Source organism: Protopterus annectens, chromosome 2.part0 (genome assembly GCF_019279795.1).
Source record: "Protopterus annectens isolate FY-2018-M chromosome 2.part0, PAN1.0, whole genome shotgun sequence".
NCBI classification, from domain to species: Eukaryota; Metazoa; Chordata; order Ceratodontiformes; family Protopteridae; genus Protopterus; species Protopterus annectens.
The window spans coordinates 1,796,447,591-1,796,473,794 of NC_056728.1; the positions used below are offsets into that span (position 1 = coordinate 1,796,447,591).

General features: G+C 40.2%; 1 protein-coding gene across 3 annotated transcripts in view; it reads left to right on the top strand.

Annotated features, from left to right (window-relative positions):
- The window catches only part of ATP13A2 (ATPase cation transporting 13A2), a 2,158,003-nt gene that overhangs the window by 2,120,846 nt on the left and 10,953 nt on the right, over positions 1-26,204 (top strand). For 2 of the 3 annotated variants that reach the window (XM_044061825.1, XM_044061826.1), the window contains exon 28: positions 2,544-2,716. The exons of the other annotated variant lie outside the window; for it this stretch is intronic. In XM_044061825.1, coding sequence (XP_043917760.1) covers positions 2,544-2,716 — 173 coding nt within the window. The remainder of the gene's footprint in view (positions 1-2,543; positions 2,717-26,204) is intronic. 3 annotated transcript variants of the gene reach the window in all.

Here is a 26,204-nt window from a genome sequence, read left to right on the forward strand (position 1 = left end):
CAGGGCAGAATTTGCAAAGTCCATCCTCCACAGATTCATGGAGACTGCTACCCCTTCCTCCACCCTTTGCTCTGTTTGAGCTGTGGTACTCTCCCACATGTGAGAATACTGCAACATGAGAATAGAAGGACGTAGATTAGTTGTGTAACATCTTACCATAACCATAGATGTCCTTCTCTTCCATGTTGCAGTATTACGTCCCTCCCTCCTATCCCCCTAAAGGACCTTTTCCCTGTCTGGATGGCATCCTCCTTCTATCCTTAAACTATTGTTCGACTGGGCAGTCAGTTCTGAGGTCTGTGCGTGCGGATGTCACATTTATGGCCCACAGTTTATGGCCCTGCGTGTGACGTCCCATGCAGCTGACCGCAACCAGGCTTAGGCTTTGGTAGAGGAGCTGGAATTTCAGGTCGCCTGAGATGGAGGATCCCACATGTGAGAGTACTGCAGCATGGAAGAGAGGGACATCTGTGGTTATAGTAAGATTTTACACAACTAATCTTTTTCTGTGCTATGTCAATTCTCATCTTCTTCTGAACGCCAACATTTCCTGCTATTACAACTTTCTTATCTGTACTCAGTTTCATCCCATGTGTCTTCCGATTTGCATTCCATTCCCCTGTCCTTTACTGAAGTTCTTTCTCAGTCAGCCTGTAATACCACATTGTCTGCAGACAGCAACCTTGTTGACCTGTCCCCTGCAACCTGTTTGCTAATGTAGTCCTTCACCAGTAATGAACAGCAGTAGGGTCAGAGCTGAACCGTGGTGCGCACCCAGTCCCACTTCCTGTGCGAGACTGAACACTGTTCATACTTGAGTTCTTGTACATAGCTTGCCCTAATTCTACCAATGTTTCTGGGCCTTTGACCACCTGCAAGGTTGCCCAAATCAGCTTTCTGGGGACATTGTCATATGCTTTTTCCAAGTCTAGGAATGCCCAGTTGGACTCCTTCCTCATCGCTAGCATCTTTTCAGCTATCTGTCTCACTGCAAACAATGGGTCAGTTGTGCTGCATCCTGCTCTGAACCAGACTGCTCATCTCCCAACTTACTTTCTACTGTTCTGTATATTCATTTGTCACTCGTCCTCTCCAAAACTTTAATGGAATGTGACAGGAGTTTGATGCCTCTGTACTGCCTGCAGTTGTGAATGTCCCCTTTGTTCTTGAACACTGCCACTAGTGTGCTTATTCTCCAATCATTTGGGTTGCACTTTTTTCTCCACACTGCGATGATTACCCTAAGGAGCCATTTTTCCTCTATCTCAACCAGCATCTTTATCAAATGTACTGTAACATAATTTGTGCCTGCTGCTTTCCCTGACTTCATTTTCATTAGTGCTGTTCTTCTATGGTGGCTCTCCCTCTTCTCTCATCATAGGCTGTGTCTGGAACAGTACAGCTTCTGTGGGGTATTCTTCATTCAGAAGCTGCTGGAAGTACTCTTTCCATCTGCCTTTGATGTCCTGTGGACTGGTGAGGAGGTTGTTGCTGGCATCCCTTATAAAGGATGTTTGACTAACTTCTTTATATTTTTGTCTTTGCCTTTCAACCCAATTTTTTTTGTGCCATCTACTGACTTACCTTCCTGAAGCTGGTTGAATGCTTCTGATCCACTGATGTTTGCTATTGCAACTCTCTTCTTAGCTTCTTCATTAGCCAGTCAGTATTCCTTCCTAGCCTGGTCTGTTTTTCCTACCTCTCATTTTTTTCTTGCACTCCTTTCTTTAATGACTACTTAGACGTCTGCATTCCACCACCAGCTTTCCTTTTCTACCTTATTTCCAATACCTGGCCATGCTGCAGATCTGTTCTGCAGTCCTTACTTATGCTGTTTTGAGGTGCTGCCATTCTTCTTCATCTCCACCTATTTCATCTTATTCTTGAGGTGCTAAAGCCCTGAGCAATTCATTGAACTCCTATGATTTCTCTCCAGTCAACTACCAGATCTTCAGCCTGGTCTCTATTGACTTTACAGCCTTCTCTGACCACTGCTTGCAGCTTATTGTGACAACCAGTGGTTTAGGTTGTGAGACAGATGTTTCCCTGGGGATGAGACTACAATAACTGATTATACCCCACTGTCCTTTCCTTACTAGGATGAAGTCTACCTGAGTTGCATGTTGGCCACTCTTGTATGTGATCTTGTGACTGTTTCTGAATCATGTGTTGACTACTATTAAGCCATTTTCCATACAGAAGTCTAGAATGGCCAGAGCAAAATAATCAGATTACATTTTACTGTTTTTTCCCAAAAAATATGATATAGCTGCAAAGCAAATAGTCATATAATTTGTTGTTTGTTACAAACTCTAAACTGTTAGGAGGTAGTTCTCTGGTACTGCTGGAACAGTAGAAACATAGAAGTTGTTGACTATGGAAATTGGTTAGACTTGTCTGTAAAGTTACCAAAAGCAAGCTGACACCAATGTCTCACTTAAGAGGTGGGGATGAGAGAATCCGTGTTTATCTGTCCTTACATTATAAACAGTGTGTTGCATTAATTGGGATTTTTATGTACACATTGTGTTTTCCTTTTTCAGTGTTATTTCTAGTGGCCCTCATAATCCTAACAGCTTTGATGATTTGGATAACTGTCTATCCACTGGCGTTCATGAGGAAAATTCTTACACTTGCATATATTGAAGATATTCAGTTCAAAATGATTCTATGTGGGATTGCAGCAATTAATTTTTTTACTGCTTTTTTGTTGGAGGTAAGAATGATTTATTTATGCATGTTTACTGTACAGTAAGCTGTAAACATTTGTTAGCATTACTTTTCAGAACCACAAACAGCACCAAAAAAGTAATAACAACTGTTGAATTTATTTACTGCATTCATCCAGTAATAAATGGACTTCTTCAGAACAAAACACAATACATTCAAAATACTTAAATACATCCAATTATCTCAAACCAGCCAATGATGGAATTCATTACATCACCATTGAATAATGCGTACTTAAACCGATGCAAACATACTATAAAAAATGTATGCACCTAAAAACTCTATGAAATTATATAATTTAAAAAATATTTAATATTAATGATTGCATTTAAGCCAAACGATTTAGCTTGTAGGCTTAAATTGCCAGAGTTTCTTTCCATTCCACTTTGTTGTTATAATCACCACCTCCTGGATCAACACCTACTAATTCAAGCTCTCCAAAATATTTTTTTTATGATCGGAACAGATTGACAATTGTTTAAACAATACGTTATCATCACCACAATCATCATCATCTTTCTTAGTCCTGATGGCATACAGGTGTTCTAAAATTCCCTGTCTAAAGGACCTAGTAGTTATGTCAAAAAAAGAAACATGTCCCACATATTCCAAGGTAAACCACATCAGCAGTGTCACAAGTAAACCAGTCAGTAGCAAAAATAGTTTTATTAATTCCTGGCAACTCAACAAATCTCCCTTCATGTATGTAGCGACAAACTTTGCAGTGACCACATCAGTATGTGCCCACGGGTTTATCTGAAATAATGTGTCTAGGACCGACATTTCCTCTATAAAAGGTGGTCTTTAACTGTAGCACCCTTCACAAATACAAAAGAAGGTGTATTTCCCACCATTTGTTAAAAAATCAGGATTACCCTCCAATATATTCCAATTATCTTTGACAATTTTTTAGTTTTAAGAGTCATCTTTTTTTTTATCATGAACATTTGTGATAAAAAGATAATTTAAAAAATAAAAACATATCTTTTAAAATTAGTATGACAGTAGGTTCATAGGTTGGTACTAGGCTATCAGCCCTAGGGCCTATGCAAGTCTAGCCATAACATTTCCCTGGCTATTTCTTCCCACAATATTTACTTCCCAGGACCCCTGTCTAGCAGGGCAACTAACGTGATCCCCGAGGTAAATTTCCTATCTCCCAGCAGAGCGGAGTTGCAAACTTTCTTAAATGTGTTGACTCCCAAAAGTAGGTGTGGACAATACAACAGTCATATGGTACATCAGTAAATGTGGGGGCACCCACTCTTAGCAGAGGTGCAGTGTGGCAGTGCAGACATGGGAACCGGCCCTGAAATCCATTCTCCTGCTTGACCCTAAATCTTAAATTCTTAGTACAAGAAATTGGGACAAAAGCTAAAATAACGGAGGGACAAAGGCTCAAAAAAGATGGACAGATTTTAAATGTTGCTCTTATAAATGTAGAAAGTAACTAGAATACCATGATGTGTGTTAGTATGCATTTTCTGAAGGATATGAATGGTATGTCATTATTTAGTGACTTCAATCTTCAGTGATTTGCCAAAAAACATAAATTGTATGAGGAATAGACCAAACATATGAATCAGAAATCTGAACATTCTTGCAAAAATCTAGATAGTTGAGAGGTATGCTGCTAACCATTTTCTACATACCTTCAGGGGACAGCTCCATTGCAGACCAGCTGATCAGGGTCTTCGTTGACCTAAATGAATGAATGTTCCACAGAAAAGGTCTTTGTCACTATTGAAGAAATGGGGTGTTCAGTCATAGATCTGTCTGCTTCTCCAAGCAAGAAACAAATGATCAAATTCTGCTACAGAACATACCAGAGGAAAGCTTGGATGGTGGACACATTCTTCATGAATGGGAGAGATCTATGTCTGCATGTTTTCCTTCCCCTCCTCTTGCTTCCCAGTATTATACTTAATGTAAGGGAAGAGAGACCTGAAATAATATTGATTGTCCCTTTCTCTCGAAGGAAGCACTGGTTCTCCGACATGATCCAGGTGGCTAGGAAAGAACTCATCCTGCTGCATCATAAGGCAAATGTTCTGATGCATTGTGATGGGTCCCTCATAGACCCCAATCTGTCCACTCTGAACTTATGGCTTGAAGAGTACAGCACTTCTTCCCTTTGGGCATTAGCATTCTAGACACGTTTAAGATCATGAGGGAGGTTGTTAAAAATTATATGTAGTAAAAAGGAAAAGGTTTTCCCTCTGGTGCCAAGGAGGGGATATGCACCTTAGTAAAGGGGATGTGCCAATGGTTTCTTTTACAGCTTAAAGTGTGCATTCATAAAAGTGCAGCTGTCAGTGCACTTACATTTGGATCCTACCATTGACTTAACAGGTCATCCGTCAAACAGTTTGTAAAGGGCATCCTGCATTTCAGGTCATCTTTTATCTTTTGGGATCCCTTTTCTTTGCCACTTCTTTTCCCTTGTGTAAGAAGGCTCTGACTGATTTTCTTTTAGACTGTCTAGCTAAAATAATAAACTAAAGCCCTAACTGATTTGTTTAGCAAGCCCTACTCAAAAGTAAATTAGTCTAAACAAACTAGTACTCGGAGTCAAAAGCATTAAGCTAAAATTAAAAAAAATCAAAGGTTACTTTTGTTGTTTTCCCACAAGATATTTTTGGGCAACCTGTTTAACTACAAAGATGGCTTCAGACTCACCCTATATGTCAGTGATTGCTAACAATAAACAGCTTTATTATTTAAGGTTTCGTCTTTTTTCTTGGAGTTTGGGACTTGCTTTCATTTATGTCTGTGCCTTCTGGTTTCACTGCAGGTGGTCAAAGTATAGTTCATCAATCACCAAGTCTCTTATCCTGTTTCTCCCCATGTTTCCTTTTCCTGTTGATGTTCCTGTTGATGTATCTTTTTTTAACAAATGAACTGTAGCATCATGGCTTGTGCATCTTCTGTGTTGGCCTTCAGGGTATTACTGCTTTTTCATAGTTGTGCAGCAATCATAGAATTAGTATCATTAAGTAAAGGTGGTGTGAAGCGTAAGGCTGGCTTGCTTTAGTGGTCAGAGAATTGGGCCTTGGTTGTTTAAGATCAGTTTTTTGTCAGTGAATTTACTTTTAATCATTCATAATAGAAGTGTCTCTTCCAACTGTAGGTTGAGTTGCATAACGTGTATATATGATTTTAGGTACCCTGTGACCCTCTGCTCATCTTTATGCCATTGGAAGTAGCCAGTCATAAATTCTTTATGGATGGAAGATATGCAGTGACAAGTCCTAGGTTGTCCTATTTAAATGGGAAGTAGTTGATTGGAAAGTAGATTATAGTAATAAGGAGTAGAACACTTTTACATTAATATTAGCTAGTGAATGGGAGTCGTGCTTGGGGCTTGGGCTTGTTCAGAACATGCTTTTGAAGGAATGCTACTTCACGTATATATACAAGTATCTTTTAAAACCAAAACAACTGAATTATTACAGAAACAACATACAGAAAACAGCATTTATTAACAAAAATATGCCTTGGTGTGTTACAAAGGCACAGATAATTTTCTTTAGAATAAATTGCATACTTTAAGAATAAGTGAAGAATAATTGCAGCTTACCAGACATTTTACACAGCACTAGATCATGCCACTTAATTCAGAGACATTTTTCATTACATGTATCCACCTTGCTAGCCATTTGAAATCAGTTGCATTTAATTCCCTAATTCTCTGCAACATTTAGAAGATGAAGTGGATTTAAGATACTTTGATCTTGTATACTGATGTTGTACCTCTGCAAATGTGCAGCTGCACAGTATGCAAGGGTACAGTATACCAGAATTATATATGCAGACATATTTAACAACATGTGTATACATATATGACAAAGAAAATAAGGGACTCAGAAATTCATGGATATAATTGGTATGGTGTTAGCCTGCTTTATTTGCAGGTGATACTATTTTGTACTTGACAGAACCAGTAAAAGACATCTCAGTGTTGTGGAATATTCTGAGATGGTTCCAGGTTTTTCTAGATATAAAATTAATGAAGATGGAACAAAGGCTATAAGCTATGTTCCTAGAAATCAATTGGTCCAGCAATACCCAAACTTATGGAAACATGATAAAATTAAATATTTAGGTGTATAGATTAAAAACTATTTGGTTATGGTAGCTAAGGTTATGTGGGAAGAAGCTAAACAAAAGATAATACAAAAACTGGGAAACTGGAAGCTCTTGCCAGTGGATGGTAAGATACAAGTAGTAAAAATGTTTTTAGTCCCTTAGTTTTATAAATAGGCCAGGCATATTTTTATCAAGCAGAGGGGAAGTTGTGGGTAGTAATAGAGTTGAAGGATTTTATTTGGGAGGGAAAGAGGACAAGAGTGACATGAGATAAGCTGATCCTCCCAAAGAACAAGGAGGGTTAGGAATACCTACTCTGGGCCAGTAATCAAAGAGCCTCAGTCCTCATCACTGACACTGGAGAGAGACGTTCACTTGGAATAAAAATGAATACACTCAGTATTTCCAGATGCAGACCTCTCTGCATCAAGGACGATTTCCCTTATGAGGACACAGGGAACACACTCAGTCCAGAGGCTAGTTTCTCTCTCTCCCTGTCTAGATCCCTGGTAAGACTCTGCACTGGCACAGCTGCAGAGTTAAGTCCTCAGCCAAGTGCTCCACCACTTTCTCTCTCTCTCTGAAACCAGTGCTTCATGTCTCTGCTCCAGGTATCTGACACACACACCGAGAGATTTGATTTTCACACACATACACCAGAGAAAGGCTGGCACATATTTACCCAGTGTGCCTTCTTCTGCCAAGACTATAAGGTAGATGTCACTGCCACTAGGCACTACAAAGCCAGCTACCCAAGTCTCTTGCAAGGGTACCCACTTATACTGAGTGAAATTAATATTAATACAAATGGTAATGTTGACCAAACAGCCAGGCCTCCAAGAGTGGCCAAAGTTATCACCAAATAATATCCGAATACTCTCAAAATGTAAATGTTTTCTAAAAAGGACCAGCCACAATGAAAAGTTTAAATATATTTAATAGTAAATAAGAAAACAACATGAAAAAATAACTATTTATAGTAAACACCAGAGTTTCAGTCACAGGAAATATTAAAATAACACAGATGATGAATAGCTTCACGGTTACAGAAAAACAGTACTTAACTAATATCACTATATTTTCCTGACAAATCTAAAGAGTTGCTATTCCCTGGTTCACTGACTATTGCAAGGCAAGATGAAGTAGGTGAGGGATCCTTCTATGTTAAGTTCATTGAAACAGACTCCTACTAAGACTTCAGTCTCCTCTAATATTAAAACATTATTTCTGTACAGAATGACATCACATACACCTGGTCATCTGACTTCTGGTTCCCATGCAACCCCCATTGCAAGAAGCTGTCAGGATTTATCACATAGGTGTTTAGTACACACACACACACACACACACACACACACACACACACACACACACACACACAGCCTTGTTAAGGTCTGCTGTAGCTCCTGGAAGGTCATAAAATAATTTAAAACCGCCACCCTTTCAGAGTAGCAATTAGCTCACCCCAAAGATGATACAGAAAGCTTCCTAGCACAGACATTTTGTCTCTGGCTGCAATCAGAACTGTAAGATAACCCAGTAATTTAATTTTCTTACTGTTTCTCAAAGTCAAGTGGATTGAGATAACCTCTTCTCTTCCAGTATCCTCTGTTACAGTATATACATTTAAACCGTTACAATAATGCATATACATTTCTTTGCTGCCCATCAGGGCGCACTGTTGATACAGTTTTATCACAAGCAACTTTACAAATAAATTTTCCAACACAAGCATCTGTACAAGTAAGTTTTATATGCAAATGACATATAATTCTTTACAAAATTCCAGCCAGCTGTGCTGGCACATGCTACACATCCACTGCCCCACTTCTCCTGGCATAGCTGGCAGTACCTTCTATCCTCGCAATAAGTACTCCTCTTTTCCTTTGTAAGTGATGTTCTGCAGAAAACCGATCCTGAAATTCTTTGTCAAATTCACATCCTCATTTCTTTACAAATATGTCTCTTTTAGCATTGCTATTTGATCTCTGCATTTATTTATATAATTATTTCCTTTTCATTTATACCTGTGAGACCATTCACATTCCAAGATAATATGGAAAGTGCCGCCATTATGGTAAGAAGTCATTACTTCCACTTATTATATTTGGCAGATTTTTTAAATGCCTATGTACAGCTTTTATGATACATGAGCCCATAAATGTTTGGCAGATTAATCCTTTCTTTATATATTTTTTTCTCATCAACATTAGAACCTATGTCACATTTTATTAGATTTTCTGTTTTAGTAAAACAATTCAAAGAAAAAAAAAGACACCCCCCAGAAACTGCTAACTTAATGCAACACACACAACTGTGTACATCTTCAAGTAATGAAGTTTAAGCCTCTTAATAGAAACATTTGTGCCAAATAGGCAGCTGCTAACACAGACTCAAATTTTTTTAAACACACCTTTATTGAGTTTATCACTTGTGACATAAGCAATTTTACATTTATACCTGAAATAGAGGTTGTCTGTGTTAAGGTACATGGTATTGCATATGTTTCTACTTACACTAATTGGTGTCCATTCTTTTTTTTTTTTATCTTTAATTCCCTTCTTCGATGAGAAAACTACTTGCATACTTTGAGAAATCATTAACTTTTAGACTTGAAGAAACTAGTGTTCTGTCTTTTATTGCTCTATTATCAGCTTGCCTCCATGGAAAAGTTAGAGAAAAAAGAAAAATGTAGTCCTTTGTTGCAACCTGAGAGAGAGAGAGAGAAGCTGAAGCATTTATTGCTAAAGGAAAACTTTTCATTCTATTTACTTGTTTCCACTTAATTTTTTTTATTAGATTAAGCCAATACTCTTAATTCAGACATTCACCTTTGCAAAAGTAAGAGGAAGCAAATCAGCTCTGTATATACCATCAAAAACAAAGGGTAATTACCCTTGTACTAAAGTTTCTGTGGAATCTCATTTGGACTTTATTTGGATTTCTACTTGGATTTTAGCTCCTTTGTGGTGGTTCAGTGTTTGGAACATAGTGTTTGGAACATATTTTTGTTTGTGATTGGACTATTGTGTATTTGTTCCATCACTCAGGAACAGGGCTTTTTCTTTCTTTACTTCTGTATATACTATGATCTGTGTCCTTGTACTTCCCATCCCCACCTCAGCAACCCAAGATTACAGCCTATAACTTAAAACATGCTTTTGTCTAACTTTCCTCGCTTTTTGTAGTGTAATGCCTATATTTCATAGTACCAAAAAAGGAACTAAAGATAAGAGGAAGAAGAAAAAGGCATCTGCTTACATTAATAACTTATCACATACACAATCGATTAAAATACGTTTATTATAAAATATGCAATTTATAGTGTGAAAAGTTTCATATAAGTGCTATTAGAAAAAAATGTTTTAATTGCAGGCACCCTTTTCCTTTTTCTTCCCCTCCCCTCAGTCTTTCCAGACTTTAATGACATGAAGTGAAGGAAATGCTTTTCAGTTCCTCACAACTTAAAAAAAATCAACAAAAGTCCACTCTTGCCACTTATTCTTATACAACCATATTTCACAAATGTGATTGATGCTTTGCAGTTTCACTTTTATTCATTATTTCCATGTTTCTGGTGATCTTCCTGTTCTCCATCTCCCAACTGTGGGCTTATCAGAAGAATGAGAAGTAGTCTCTCCTGCTTGATGGCTCATTTTTTGTTGGACAGACTTTTGCATTTCCTCCATAGGCTGTTCTGCATCAAAATTACTTTGATCCTCCAGGAAAAATATTCTGAAGACAGATTGCTACAGCAACTTGAATCTCACACCTCCCTCTTAACATTCCATGATTACTGGAATAAGTCTGTTTCTCTTCTGCTTCGTTTATAGTGTGCAGTCATTTTCCACACTCTACTATCGCCAACATTTAATACTTTGCTCTTTTGCCACACTTTTGTCAGGATCAGCTCTTTCTGCTGGTAGGTTTATAACTTTACTAATAAAGATCTTGGCTGCTTTATCATGGCAAGATTTGGAGCATGCACACACACTGTGCTCTCTGAACTAATAGTTCCTGCTGTGGAATACCAGCCCAGTTGCTTATTTGTGCCTTCATAAAATTAATACAATCTGTTTATTCTAGTTTCTCTGGTACAGCAGAAAATCTAAGATTTTCCCTAGGTGCTTTCTCTTCTGAAGCATCTTATCTTTTCATGACACAAAAAGGGAAATGTCTGTATTGAGTCATGTGTGGGAATGTAATTCATTACTATAATCTTTGTTTTTCCTTCATTTACTTTATATTCTGCTATAGTAAGAAAATATTTCAGTTTATCAAGTATAATATTTATTTCATGTTCTGGACTGATAAGATGTAATGTTATGTTGTCTACAAAAAAGGTTGTTCTCTCATTACTATATCTCTATTTATAATCAATTATGTTGTTTTAAGTCCCGAGCTGATGGCTTTAAATATAATGTAATGTTGAAGGTGGACAGTCCTGCCTAGTTCCACTTGTAAGGCTAAATGGTTTAGACAGCTTAGTACCACACTGGACTGTCTTGATCTCTTCTGCAGATATTCAGTAGCAATGTTTGTTTGTGGAAACAAAAATGCCTCAGAAGATCTCTTCATAAATTCCTGTTGTCCAGGGCATCTTTCTGAATAACAAGGGTCTTTTTAATGTCAAACATCTGTCTGTCTTCTGTAAACCGACATTGATCCAAGTCTACTATTTTGGCAATATCTGTGCTATTCTTTTTTGCCAAAATCTTCCTAAATATTTTGTAGCCATGATTCAGAATCAAAATGGGTTTGAGAAGAGGACCCCCATAGTATATAGGTTTTGCTGAAAAAACGTTTAACAGAGTAAGTTGGAAATTTATGAAGCTATCTTTTGGCTAAACTGACTTGAACATCTGAACTACTTAGCTTGTGCACAATTTCTCACTGCCTATAACCTTGTACATGCGCCTAATAAATGGCCAACATTACAAAATGCCCTACAGTAGTGCACTCTTGTTAGAGACCTGTGATCTAGTACTGACTCATTTCTAATAATCTCTAAATCAAGGAATTAAAACAGGGGGCTCAACTCCCTCTGTGTCTCAAAAGTCTGGACCTCCTTTACAGCCCAATTAAGACTGATAGAGGATCTCACACAATTCAAAACCCTACTTAAACTGCACATAAAAGAGAACTACCTTTGCTCATGCCCCTCACCAGGTTAGTCATCTTTCCCACGTTCACATAAGAATTCAAGACACAAGTCCACATTTACTGTAACTACAACCCTGTAATTTGCACGGCTACGTCTTGAATACTATAACATTTTCTTAAATGTTTTCTGTTTTTAATGACAAATCTGTATATCCTTTTCCACTGCTTCACTGCCCTTTGCTTTTCTCCCCTGCCCATCCCAAACATGTTTGTCTCTGTTTGTCATGCTCACCTAATGTTGACCTAAAATATTATACAAACCAGCCTAATATCCTTTCTTACTAACCCTAACCATGGACCATATCAAATGCCCAACTCACAATGTAGTATTCTTTCTGTCGTTAAACTTTATCAAGCTTTTAAATTTTAATAACTGTCTTTATTGTAAAGTCAAGCGTCGTTATGTAAAAACTGTCACAAATGTATTTAATGATGCAGTTGTCTATTATGTCATCAAACTCTTATTAATAATGGTATGCTCCAGATATTGTGTTTTCCTTCTATATAGTACAGATCAACCAGTACTTCGACATGGATGCTGAAACAATTTCAACTTAGTCGATTAAAAAAAAGCTGTTCATTAACCACACATTAAAAACAGTATCAGAACTCAGACAGCTGCTGTTATGGCTACAGGCAAGGCCCCAAATAAAACACTTGTCTCGTTTAGTGGAGACCTTATCCTGTATTACCTGGGATAGATTCCATGTACTATATTCCTTGCTAGTCTGGGACAGTTTTTGATATATTCTCACCTTAGGCAGATTTACCTGTTGTTCAGTAAAATCAAGCCATAAGGAATGATTCTTACCTCATGTGAGCAATACCTCATAGCAAGGTGAAAGGAGCAATTCCCCATAAAAAGGGTACTCTCAAAAATTATAGATGTATGTAGCTTTAACAATTGGCTTAATGTCTGGTGTCATTCAAAGGGGATCCAGTGTCTGTCTGCCTGGGATGACATGCTTGACAAGCCACGCTGCTTCGCAAGGGACGGCTTGCACCTGTCACCCCTGGGATTCCGGATATTGGCTAAGGCTCTTGCCACCCCCATAGTGCCTTTTTTAGGCAAGGCTCAAATTCTAAACCTACCACCCTAGAAAACAAAAATGGGAAGAAACTGAGGGTAATGCTACTCAATGCCAGAAGTCTAAATCTCAAAATGCACGCACTCGAGGCTCTTCTCAGTATGGAGAACATCGATGTCTGTGCTGTAACTGAAACCTGGTCCAAGGCTCCTGAGAGCACCCCGGCACTATTAGGTTTTACCTCATATCATGCGTTCCGGCCCCAAAACCCGGACCACACCACAAAAGGAGGGGGTGTATCCATATTCATAAAGGATACCCACACCTCCAGGTTGGTGGCACGCACAAAGCTTCGGAAAACATCCAGGTGCAACTAACCATAGGCAAAACTGCTGTACAAATTGTAGCATGCTACAGGCCACTCTCTCAAACTCAGGAACCCCACATAGCCTTCCTGAAGACACTGGAGGGTATAAATGTATCTCCAAACACCATCATATTGGGGGACTTCAACTACCCGAATATAGACTGGGGACATTACTCAAGCCCTAACTTTCTAGCCCGATTCCTGGAGTTCATAAATTCAAATGCCATGGAACAGCTAGTCACTGTTCCCATGAGAGGAGAAAATATACTAGATCTCATTATCACAAACATGGGGACAAAATGCTCCACACCGGAAGTATATCCCTCATTGGTGAGATCTGATCATAAACTAATCTCACTGGAAATCCACATCCCGCCCCCACCACAAACAAAAAAGACCACAGTGAAGAACTTCTCTAAAGCAAACTTCACACTACTCAAGACTGGTGTGTCTTTCAAGGCCCCTGAGCCAGTGGAAACCACAACCCAAGCTGTGGAAGCCCTTACAAATGCCTTCTATGAACACCTCCAGGACTGCATGGATCAGGCAATCCCAAATAAAACCAAGACTCTTTCCACAAAGGGCAAACGTCCAGTCTGGTGGACCCCAGCCATTAACAAACTTTACAATAAGAGGAGAAAGCTATTACATGATAGAACAAAATCCATAAAAGGGAAGTCACCCCTGATCATTATTAGTAAAAAAATATGAGCACTCATAAAATCAACTAAGGCCAATTTTGAGAGAAAAATTGCCATGGATTCAAAGGACAATCATAAGGCCTTTTTCAGCTATGTTAGGAACCCGGGTGGAAACTCCCAGATATGCTCAGAATTAGTCCAAAATGATAAAAAAATCACTGAACCCACAGACATTGCCAACATACTGGCAGACAGGTTCAGTGCAAACTTCACCCCCCCCCCTAAAGGAGAGATAACTATCCCAGCGGAGTGTAGCCTCCCAGACATCTTAAATGTGCAGGTGAAAGCTGCTCTCTCTAAAGCTAAAAACACAGCATCAATGGGACCGGATGGTGTCCCCGGCTGTGTGCTACACGAGCTAAATGAGGAATTAAACCCGCACATAAGGCAGCTGTTTAATCTCAGCCTTACCACAGGATACGTGCCCAAGGAGTGGCGTACGGCAACTGTGGTCCCACTCCACAAAGGCGGTGCCTCTACGGACCCTGGTAATTACCGCCCCATAAGCTTAACAAGTCTAGTCTGCAAAGCTATAGAGAGGATCATAATGGAGCTCATAAACAAAGATATAGCGGACTTGCAGACGTTGGACTCGACCCAGTTTGGCTTCGTCAGGGGCAGATCATGCCTTTTGAACTTGGTCGACTTCTTTGAAACAGTCACCAAGGCCATTGATGAGGGAAAGGCAGTCCATACAGCCTACCTTGACCTTGCAAAGGCTTTCTACACAATACCCCACTCGGGTATTGTAGAAAAACTTACCAGCTTAAATGTAAACCCATATGTCACAAGATGGGTTGCAAACTGGCTTAAGGACAGAACCCACAGGGTTAGAGTTGCTGGCGCTATGTCAGACTCCAAGCCGGTCACAAGTGGTGTCCCACAGGGCTCGGTCCTTGAACCCCCTATTGTTCGGCATCTACTTCTCAGAAGTACAAGCCAACATGGGAGGACTTTGGCTGACAAAGTTTGCAGACGACTGCAAACTGGGCGCCATAGTGGAAAGTGCATCGGACACGGATGTCCTTCAGAAGGGACTCACGGAAACAGATAGCTGGTGCCAGAGCCATGGCCTGAAGTTAAACGCCAAAAAATGTATAGTCATACCCTTCGGGAAAAACAAGGTAACCCCAAGCTACCATATAGGCGGCAATCCACTAAGCACAGAAGAGGTTATCAGGGACCTGGGGACCCAGGTTGACAGTGGCCTTTCTTTTGACACTCACGTTGCTAAAGTGGTTAGAAAGACCTTCTACATTGCCCACCTGATCATGAAGGGATTCACATCCAGATCTAGTGAGGTCATTGTTCCCTGTACTCTTCACTTATCAGACCAATGATCGAGTACAATGCCCCATTCAGGATGTATCTCACCCGACATCTGCAGCAATTGGAAAGACCCCAAAAGTTCCTCGCCAAAAGGATAAAGGGACTCCAAAATCTGTCATATGCTGCCAGATTGAAGAAACTCCAGCTCTATTCAGTCGCATACCGTCTGCTCCGAGGTGACATGTGCCTGACATACAAGGCCATGTCCAACCGAATTAATGGACATGCTCCACCTCAAAAATCCAAATCCACCAAAACCACTAGAGCAAGCGACTTAAACCTTAGCACGGATATAAATAGGACGTGCTGGAGGGATAGATTTATCACTCAGAGACTCCCTATGCTGTGGAATAAAATCCCGGTCCATGTGAGGCAGAGCACCTCGCTGGCTCTGTTCAAGAGAAATCTTGACCTGTGGATGGGAGATTGTAGGTTTACCCCGGGAATCATCTCTGTGTCACTGCTGGACAGAGGCGCAACAAACTAATGGGCACAGTATTTTTTCATATAAGGGGTGGCGTAAGCCACAAAACTTTGGGCTAGGCTTATAAATGCCTTAGGGCAGATAGCCTAGTATAAACCTATGAACCCATGAAAGGGAATAGATTACCTTCTGGTTTAAAAATTGAATAAACTTCACAAAGTAATTTACATACTCACTTAAACAATAAACAGTTGTCAGTAGTCTATTCAGTATTAATTGGTAACACTCCATTAAGCAAATACAGGATTTTTGAGTGGAAATGGCTACACAAATATTTTTATACCCCCCATCCAGGTTAGGTAGGTTGTCTCCCATCATGATAATATATGCTGGAGACGCACATATCTAGGTACATGGACCCACATTTTTGGGACTGCCCAGAGCTTGAACAGTTTGGGGTCTTTCTTACCTGCATAGTAGGCTATCCCAGGGGAACACACTAAACCTACAGATTTGCTGCATACTGATGTAAAGGGGGGGGGGTAACCCTCCTGTGAAAATCCTTTTGTGGACATTGTTCCTTGCTGAAAAAAAAAGCAACAACAGAGAAATGGAAATACTCAACTCTTCCAAATCAGAAAGAAGTGGTAGAGCTAATGGGAATAATACAAAGCAAAAATATCTTTATTAGATTATTCCTGGCAGAACCACATTGAAGCCAAGTGGGGAAGATGGTTCCAAGCGCTTCAAGATTTACACCTTGGGTGAGGCTGACATCCTCAAGTTTGATATCTGTGTTGTCACCACGATAGGCAAAACAGATGTATTCACCATATAGGGGTGCACCAGTACAATTTTTTTTTTTGTTTCAGGAAGTAAATACAGTTTGAGTAACAGGTTCGTATTCCATGACAGCTGATTTATTAATTCGTCACATTTCATTGTTCACAGGCACAGCTTATAAAACTTGTCAGATCAAATTATGGCTGTTCCATGCTTCTTCTTCTTTCGCTTTTCCCGGTTAGGGGTTGCCACAGCGGAACTCTGGTCCGCTAATGATTGGCAGTAGATTTTTACACACTGACTTGCCGGGACTAACGCACAACCTTCAACGAAGGAACGCCCATTCACGCATGTCGCCACACAGAAGGCGCTCTAACTGAGAATCGAACGGGCAACGTCTAACTGTGAGGCGACAACGCTACTGCAGCACCACCACCGCAGTTATGGCTGTTCCATGCTAATGTCTGAATATTAATTCTGTTCCAGCTTTCTTAATAAAGACCAGGGTATTCATTCTTTAAATGATGGAAGATTGCAGCCTATCTTTTTTTTTTAAATGAGTACCACTTGATATATTAGTGTACTTAAAAAGGGCCAATTATTTTTAAAATGGCTGACTACAAGTTTGTGACATGTAATGGTATATTCAGTAGTAGAGTTGTAAACTGCATAACTGACTTGTGTTTGCATTTGTTTGTTCATATGTTCATAGGTAGATACTAGGCTATCTGCCCTAGGGCATTTATAAGCCTAGCCAGAGTGTATTTGGCTTCCACCTCCCTATTAGATTAGCCTACTGTGCCTCTAAAAAGTAGGTCACAGAAGGTACTCTTTTAAGATTAGTTTACTGTGCCTCTTTCTAGCAGGGACACAGGAGAGATCCCAGGGGTGAATTTGTGATTTCCCATCTACGCGTCCAAATTTCGCTTGAAGAGGGTCAGTGAGGGGCTATGTCTAACATGAATTGGGATTCTATTCCAGAGTGAGGGGAGCCTTTGGGAAATTAATCTGTCCCTCCAGCATGTCCTATTTATTTTTGTGCTGAGGTTTAGGTCCCTGGAGCGTGTAACTCTAAGGGACTTGGATTTTTTGAGGTGGAGCATGTCCATTAATTCTGTGTTTGACATCGCTTTGTACATCAGGCATAGATCGCCTCTGAGTAGGCGGTAAGCAACTGAGTAGAGCTGGAGTTTCTTTACTCGAGCTGCATAGGACATCTGTTTGTAGCCCATGATCCTCTTGGTGAGGTACTTTTAGGGTCTCTCCAGTTGCTGCAGGTGTCTGGTAAGGTACATCCCAAAAGGGGCATTGTATTCAATAATGGGCCTGATGAGTGACGAGTAGAGGGGCACAATGACCTCTCTTGATCTAGATGCGAACCCTTTTGTGATAAGGTGGGCTATATAGAAGGTCTTTCTAACCACTTTGGCAATGTGATTATCAAAGGAGAGATTACTATCTACGTTGGTCCCCAAATCTCTAATTACTTCTTCCGTACTTAATGGATTACCACCTATGTGGTAATTTGTGGGCACCTTGTTTTTCCCAAAGGGGTTGACTATGCACTTTTTAGCATTTAGCTTGAGGCCGTGGCTCTGGCACCAAGCATCCATCTCTGTGAGACCCTTTTGGAGGATGCTTGTGTAAGCTGGAGATTCGATTACGGCCCTCCGTTTGCAGTCATCTGCGAACTTTGTCAGCCATAATCCCCCTGTGTTAGCCTGAACCTCAGAGAAGTATATACCGAACAAGAGAGGTCCCAGAACTGAGCCCTGTGGGACGCCACTTGTAACTGGTTTGGATTCGGACATGGCACCTGCGATTCTGACCATGTGGGTTCTATCTCTGAGCCAGTTTGCAACCCATCTTGTGATATAGGGGTTGATATTTAAGCTGGTAAGCTTATTTATGATACCCGAGTGGGGTATTGTGTCAAAGGCTTTTGCGAGGTCCAGGTAGGCTGTGTAGACTACCTTGCCCTCATCTATGGCTTTGGTAACTGTTTCAAAGAAATCAACTAGGTTTAAGAGGTAAGATCTGCCCTTAACAAAGCCAAATTGGGTAGGGTCCAGTGTCTGGAGGCTCCCAATGTCTTTTATGAGTTCCATGATAATATGCTCCATAGCTTTACAGACCAGACTAGTCAGGCTTATGGGGCGATAGTTTCCGGGGTCCGTTGTGGCACCACATTTGTGGAGTGGGACCACTGTAGCTGTATGCCATTCTTTGGGTACCTATCCTGTAATAAGGCTAAGTTTGAACAGTGACTTAATGTGAGGGTTCAGTTCTTCTTGGAGCTCGTGTAAGACACAGCCTGGGACACCGTCCAGTCCCATAGATGCTGTGTTTTTTGCTTTGGAGAGGGCAGCTTTCACCTGTGTATCTGTGATGTCAGGGAGGTTACATTCAGTTGGGATAGGCGTTTGCTCCTTTGGGGGGGAAGGGGGGGTAGAAGTTTGCACTGAATCTGTCTGCCAGGATGTTGGCTATGTCTGTAGGTTCAGTATATTTTGTATCGTTATGCAACAATTCAGAGCATATCTGGGAGTTTCCACCCATGTTTCTGACTTAACTAAAGAAGGCCTTGTGATTATCTTTAGTGTCTAGGGCAATTTTTCTTTCGAAACTGGCCTTTGATGATTTTATGAAGGATCAAAGTTTCTTGCTAATACTGATCAGAGATGCCTTCCCTTTTTGGGATTTTGCTCTGTCATGTAGTAGCTTCCTCCTTCTGTTGTATAGCTTATTTATGGCCGGGGTCCACCAGACCAGTCTCCTGTTTTTGGAGGAGTGAGTCTTGGTTTTATTTGGGATAGCACGATCCATGCATTCCTGCAGGTGCTCATAGAATGCATTTGTAAAGGATTCTTCGGATTGGGCTGTATTATCCTCTGGCCCAGGAGCTTTGAAGGATTCCACCTCAGTCTTGAGAAGTGCAAAGTTGTTTTTGGAGAAATTCTTTACAGTGATTTCCATGGCTGGGGGTGGGGAAGGGATATGGATGTCCAGGGAAATTTGTTTATGGTCTGATCTTACCAATGAGGGGTTTACCTCTGGTGTGGAACATAGAGTCCCCATGTTGGTGATGACCAGGTCCAATATGTTCCCTCTTGTGGGAGTGGTGACCAGTTGTTCCATTGCGTTAGAGTTTATAAATTCAAGGAACCGTTGGGCGAGGGTGTTTGGGCTTGAGTAGTTTTCCAAGTCAAGGTTTGGGTAGTTGAAGTCACCCAATAACATAGTGTTTGGAGAGACCTTCATATTCTCCAGTGGTCTCAGGAATGCCAAGTGGGGTTCCTGTAATAGGGAGGGTGTTCTGTAGCAGGCTACAAACTGAAAGGCAGTTTTGCCCGCTGTTAGTTGCACATGGATGGTTTCCGATGCTTCGTGTAGTGCCACTAACCTGGAGGTGTAGGTATCTTTGATGAATATAGATACTCCCCCTCCTTTTGTGCTTCGGTCCAAGTTTTGGGGCCGAAACACATGGTACGAGTTATAACCTGGTAGTGCTGGGGTGTTCTCATGAGTCTTGAACCAGGTTTCTGTTACTGCACAGACATCGATTTTCTCCATACTGAGGAGAGTCTCGAGTGCGTGCATCTTGAGGTTTAGACTTCTGGCATTGAGTAGCATTACCTTTAGTTTTTTTATCTTTGGGTTGTCTATGGAGGTGGGTTTGTCCTTTGAGCCTTGCCTAAAAAAGGCACTATGGGGGTGGCAAGAGCCTTGGCCAGTATACGAAAGCCTAAGGATGACAGGTGCAAGCCGTCCCTAGCGAAGCAACGTGGCTTGTCGAGCATGTCATCCCAGGCTGACAGACACTGGATCCCCTTTGAATGGCAGCAATACTTTAGCCAGTTGTTGAAACTGATCATTTTGTCTTTATACTGTGGCATCATTCTTGGTGAGGGCAAGATGCTACTCAAGGTCAGGGACATACCAGCCTGGTCTACATGGTCAGAGAACTCCTGTGTCTCTTTTCATGTGATCCAGGGAGGTACGTCTCAGGTCATTCACACTCGCATGGACAATGACGGAGTCATACTTGTACTTGCTTTGGAGTGACCTGAGTGCTTGCGTTGTGGTGGATCCTGGCACCCGATAGGCAGCTTACAGTAACCTTCTCCTTGTTCAGTCTAGTGAGTGGGATGTCAGTGTGCCGGACAATAGAGTCCCCTATAACAAGTGTATTTGGTGTGTTGTTTGGCCTTATGGGCTGTGACTGTGAGGCACACTGATTTTGTGAGATATGTGATTTGTGGGTATTGTTGAGGGGTGGCTGTTGCTTGGATATCTGCTTAGGAGGTCTTTGCTGTTTAGGCATATATTTATTTAGAGCCTCCGAGTATGTTTATGTGTGTTTATGTGTTGGGTATGCAGATGCAATAGGTCTGTGTGAGACTGGATTTGTGGTGTGGGTGGTTACCTTTTTCTCCTGACTGACTGTGCCAGTCTTGGGTTGAGAGAGCTGTGTAACTGCATCTCTCACATGTATTAGAGTTTGTTGGAAGGAGGAGAGGGTTGTCTGTGTACATAAGGCAATTGTAACATTGCCTCAAAATTCCCAGATTCACCAGCTGGACTGGAGAGTAACCTTGAAACTGACCCTTGGACATACCAGATTAGTATAGGGAACTGTTTTTTTTACTGATCAGATTAAGGAAGGGAACTGATTTTTCACTTGATCAGGAAGGACCAATCGGGAGTCTAATACTTATGAGAAGTCAAGGAGGGTGTAGTGCTTTAGTTAGTTAGTGTTTCCTTATAAGATCTGAGCAAGTGCAGGGCTTTAGAAAGAGAATAGAGTGATTACTTTGAGAGTTTGAACAGTTCTAAGGGAAAAAGTGAAGAGCAGACTTTGTGGAGCCTGGAATAGTTAAACCTGTTTAGGTGGCGCTGCTCGACGCTGCTCAGTGCGCAAAACCGTGCAAAAAGAGAGTTGTAGGGTCTTATATTTCAGTATTTGTTGCATGTTAATGATCTACTTGAAACAAATAAAGTTTCTTTTGGAAAAAATAAGTAAAAAAATACTGAAATCACCAGAACTGTAAGTACAGTGATTTAAAGTACTTTCCTGGATATTTTGTGGAATTTAAGCATGGAAAATGCAAGAAAAATGTGCCCTTTGCACATGTGCTTTAGCCTACTCTCCTGGAAGTTTTGGGAAAGATAATTAAATGACTAGCAACACTGTTGAGCTGAGTGGAAAAGTGGAAGAACCAAATGAAAAGTAGTTAGATCTCCAGTCAGTAATGGGCATCTCTCAGAAAAAGCAGCAAATTATTCTCAGCCATCAAATAGCTACTACTGCTCTCACTCAGCAAGTTTATATCCAGACTAAAAAAAAAACTGAAAACTGTACTGTAATGTAAGTTTAAGATGTAAAAGTAAGAAAGCTAAATGGAAATGTTATCTATTGCATCAAGAAAGGAGAACAGCCAGTGTAACAAAAGGGAGGCTCTATTACCTACACAAACAACCAGGCAACTAAGAATCTCACATCTGACATTTTATCTGTGCTGCAGATTGATGTAAAAAAGTGGTAAAAGTGTAAAATCATGGGGGGGGGGATGCTTAGATTAAAGGGGTGGGGATACACTCGGATACCTATAGAGCCAGATGACTGTTCAAGACACAGATTCGTCAAGTTTAACTAAACTGTAAAAAAAGAATAAAATTTGATTAAATAAGCAAAACGGGATTGAAAACTTCAAATGACTGCAAGTGTGATAATTGAAAGTACTTTCCTGATATTTTGTGGGCTTTAAGCTTAAAATACACCAGAATAACTTCTCTCAGCATATGTGCTTCAGCCAACTCTGCTGGAAGTCTTGGGAACAGGTAAATGGCTTTTCAGCACTGTTAAACGGAGTGAAATGTGAAAGCACCAGTTAAGACAGTAGTTAGAACTCCAAGCAATAATTTCTGTCAGAAAAAGCAGCAGATTTTTCCCTGCCACAAAATAACCACTAGATCTCCACAGAACGTTTGCACCCAACATAGAAAACCAACCTAAAACTGTACGTCATTGTAAGATTGTAAGTTGTAAAAGTAGGAAAACAAGTGGAAAGTGTAATGTAAAACACTTTTATTGGCTAAATAATAAATAGCTAAATAAAAACTAAACTAAACACAATGCCTTCGAACTGTGTAACAAACAAATAAGAAACTAAAATAACACAGTAAAAAAGAGCGATGCTGCTGGAAGTCTCCTCAATAAGTTTAATGCCACAGGTTTAGCGCTTTTGGCCAGAAACAATGGCTTTCTTCAGAACAGACACTTTAATTACATACCATCTTTAAATACTTAGTTCAAAACTATCACACCAATCAGCAACAAACTTCAATTAAATCTCAAAACATTCAGAGGTTTTAAAAACTTGTTAAAAAAACTTCCTATTTACTGAAAACATTCCTAAACATCCCAGAAAAGTAGCATCACAGAGAGGCACTTTTAAATGTAGGAGTTGCAATTACTGTAGGTACATTGCAGAAGGGCCCTTTGTTGAAGTAACAACTCATGATAAGGTTTGGGAGGTTCCTGGTGTTTTCACATGTAGTTCCACTCACATGGTATATATGGCTAAATGCTCTATCTGTTTCTCATTTTATATTGGCAAGACTGACAGTTAAGAAACAGGATTTACGAGCATTATTATGCCACCAAAAAGAGGAATTTAGACAATGTATTATTTAGGGGTCTGTATTAGAAGACCGAAGACGCATTCTTTCGAATGCATCTTGGTCGAACTTAAAAGGCTGAAAAAGCAAAATATCAAAATGGCTGTTCTTTCCCTGGAAAAAATTTGCTTGGCTACTTCAGTACTTTGCCATTTTTGGCACGGTCTTGTACTTGGTATATTTAAGTAGGGGGGTGGGGGGTGAAGCCCCCCCACTTAATGTAATGTTTGAAATTGATTTTTTTTTTGTTGGAACAGCGATTTTTTTCCCCTTGGAAAAAAAATCGCTGTTCTGACACTTCGACATTGTAAGCTTTTGCTTACATAGGGTCGATTAATCACGGTTTGCTTTTTTAAGCGTTCGGTGATTTAATATAGACCCTTATTTAAGCATACCCTGGCATGCCCTGAGAGTAAAAAATTTTATTCTGCAGTAATTGATCACATTCTCAGTGATTTTAATGGGGATAGAGAAGGGGAACTTGATTGCAGGGAGTTAAAATGGCAAATTTTGTTAAATGCCTGTAAAGTACCTGGGTTAAACAGTGGAGTTAATTATAAAGCTGTTTTTTTATTTTATTTATTCCAGTTTGATTACTGGGGAAGTCCACTGGGTCAACTTGGCCCATTTTCAGTGGGGGTCCGGGGAGAAAAGCTCCGAGAATCCATTAAATCAGATTACATGCAGGATTTACAAGAAACACAAGCAAGGTTTTAGAATGAATTAAACAGTTTAAAAATATGATTACAAGGAATACAAGACGGTACAGATTATAATTCTTATGGAACTGATTATAATTAAGCTTTTTACATTAGCATAGGTAAGCAGCAATTCTTTGTAACGGTTTGAAACTGAGTATTAAGGTTATATAGATATTTACATGTATTGAGAAGTTACAGGAATTGAGATATATTGGAGGTGCTTTATGTGCACGTATTAGAGAAGAAAGGAGTACTCTATATTTACAATATTTACAAGTTTTGTTGAGCAAGTATAGCTGTAGGAGTAGAATTAAGTAGAGGGATAAAGCTGCAGGAGATTGCAGGGCAATTTGATAGAGCTGTAAGAATGTGTCTGTAGGAGGAATATAGGGCTTATGTGTCAGTATGGGGAGACTCTTATGCTTGAAGTGATCAAGGATTACGTAGGGAGGAGGCAGGGGCATTTCAATTTGGTAGACAGGTGTTTATAAAGCAGGGCCTTGAAATTTTCAGAGTTTGGGGTGCTTCTTAGTGAGGAAGGAAGGGAATTCCATTTTTTGCCAATTGCATAGGAGAGGGGTAGTTGGCCAGCAGGACATTTAGGTTTATGGATAGCAATTAAGTTCTGATGCTCAGATCTAAGGGCTCTATTGGGAATATAAGGTGGAAAGATATTAGAGCGGGGCATTTTGTAGGCTGAAAAATGAGTGTGTGTGCTTTAGAGAGTTGTAGGTAATCTAAATAGTTTGGTAGTTCTAGCCAGTTCAGGGCTTGTAGGGTAAGGCAGTGATTGGAATTTTTGGATTTGGAGCAAATTTAGATATGTTATTGTAGCAGCTTTCTAGTTTTGAAGTAGTAGAGGAAGACAGGTAGGTTAGGAGAGGAGCGCCGTATAGTAAGGAAGGATTTGAGGTAGTAGAGGAAGACAGGTTGGTTAGGAGAGGAGCGCCGTATAGTAAGGAAGGATTTGAGGTAGTAGAGGAAGACAGGTTGGTTAGGAGAGGAGTGCCATATAGTAAGGAAGGAAGAAGACAAGTAGAGGCCAGAGTGTGCCTAGTTGTGTTGGAGAGAAAGTGATTGTTCCTATATAATATACCTAGCTTTTGGTGGGTTTTTTATGTTTTGTTGTACATGTATATCGAACTTTAGGTGTTCATCAACAATTATGCCGAGTAGTTTAGCTGAGGGGGGATAACTTATATAGGTGTGTTTGTTTGGCTAAGGATTTTGAAGTTGTTTTTATTGAAGGAGTGCTTCTTAGTTGGTGGGAATATAAGAATCTTGGATTTGTTAGCATTAAGAGAGAGAGGTGGTTTTGGTGCATCCAGTTTTCAGTTTTTGAGAAGGCAGTTTGGGTTTTAGACAGCAATTCAGAGAGGTTTGAGGCAGAGCAGACTATGGTTGAGTCATCCGCGTATTGAATGATTTTGGTGTCAGGAATAGCGGTGTGAAAGTTATTGATGAAGATGTTGAATAGCATAGGTCCGAGGATGGATCCCTGTGGGACACCAGCAGGGGTGGGTAAGAAGGAAGAAATGGAGTTTTTCCATTTGACAGCCTGAGATTTGTCTGATAGCTGGAGAACCAGGATAGATTTTTAGGTGAGATGTGAAGGATAGAGAGATGATAGAGAAGATGGTTGTGGGAGATGGTGTCAAAAGCCTTGAACAGATCAAGAAGAAAAGTGTAAACTAGTTGCCCTGAATCTCGAGTTTGACTGACAGTATCTAAGAGAGAGATTAGGGCAGTAATGGTGCTGTGGCCAGGGCGGAAGCCATGCTGAGTTGGTGTGAGGAGGTTATTTTGGGTCAGGAATGGCATAAGTTGGAGGTGGAATGCACTTTTCAAGGATTTTAGATATAGGGGAGAGTAAGGCAATAGGGCGTAAGTTTGGGATGCTGGTATTTTTTCCTCCCTTATGGAGAGGGAGAATGAAGGCTGAGTGCCAGAGTTTGGTTTTTTTTACTATGTTTATGTATGCTCTTTCTTTTACTATGTTTTAGTTTTTTAGACTTTTATTAGCTAGATAGCTAAATATGTTATATGACACACGCAGTGTAACAAAATAGTGCGTATATTAGATGCACAAACAACCAGGTAACTAAGAAAAGCACAATATCAACTATTTTAACTGAGCTGCAGTTTAATGTTAAAAAATGGTAAAAGTGTAAAATTACAGGAAAAACACTTGGATTAACCATAAAGAGG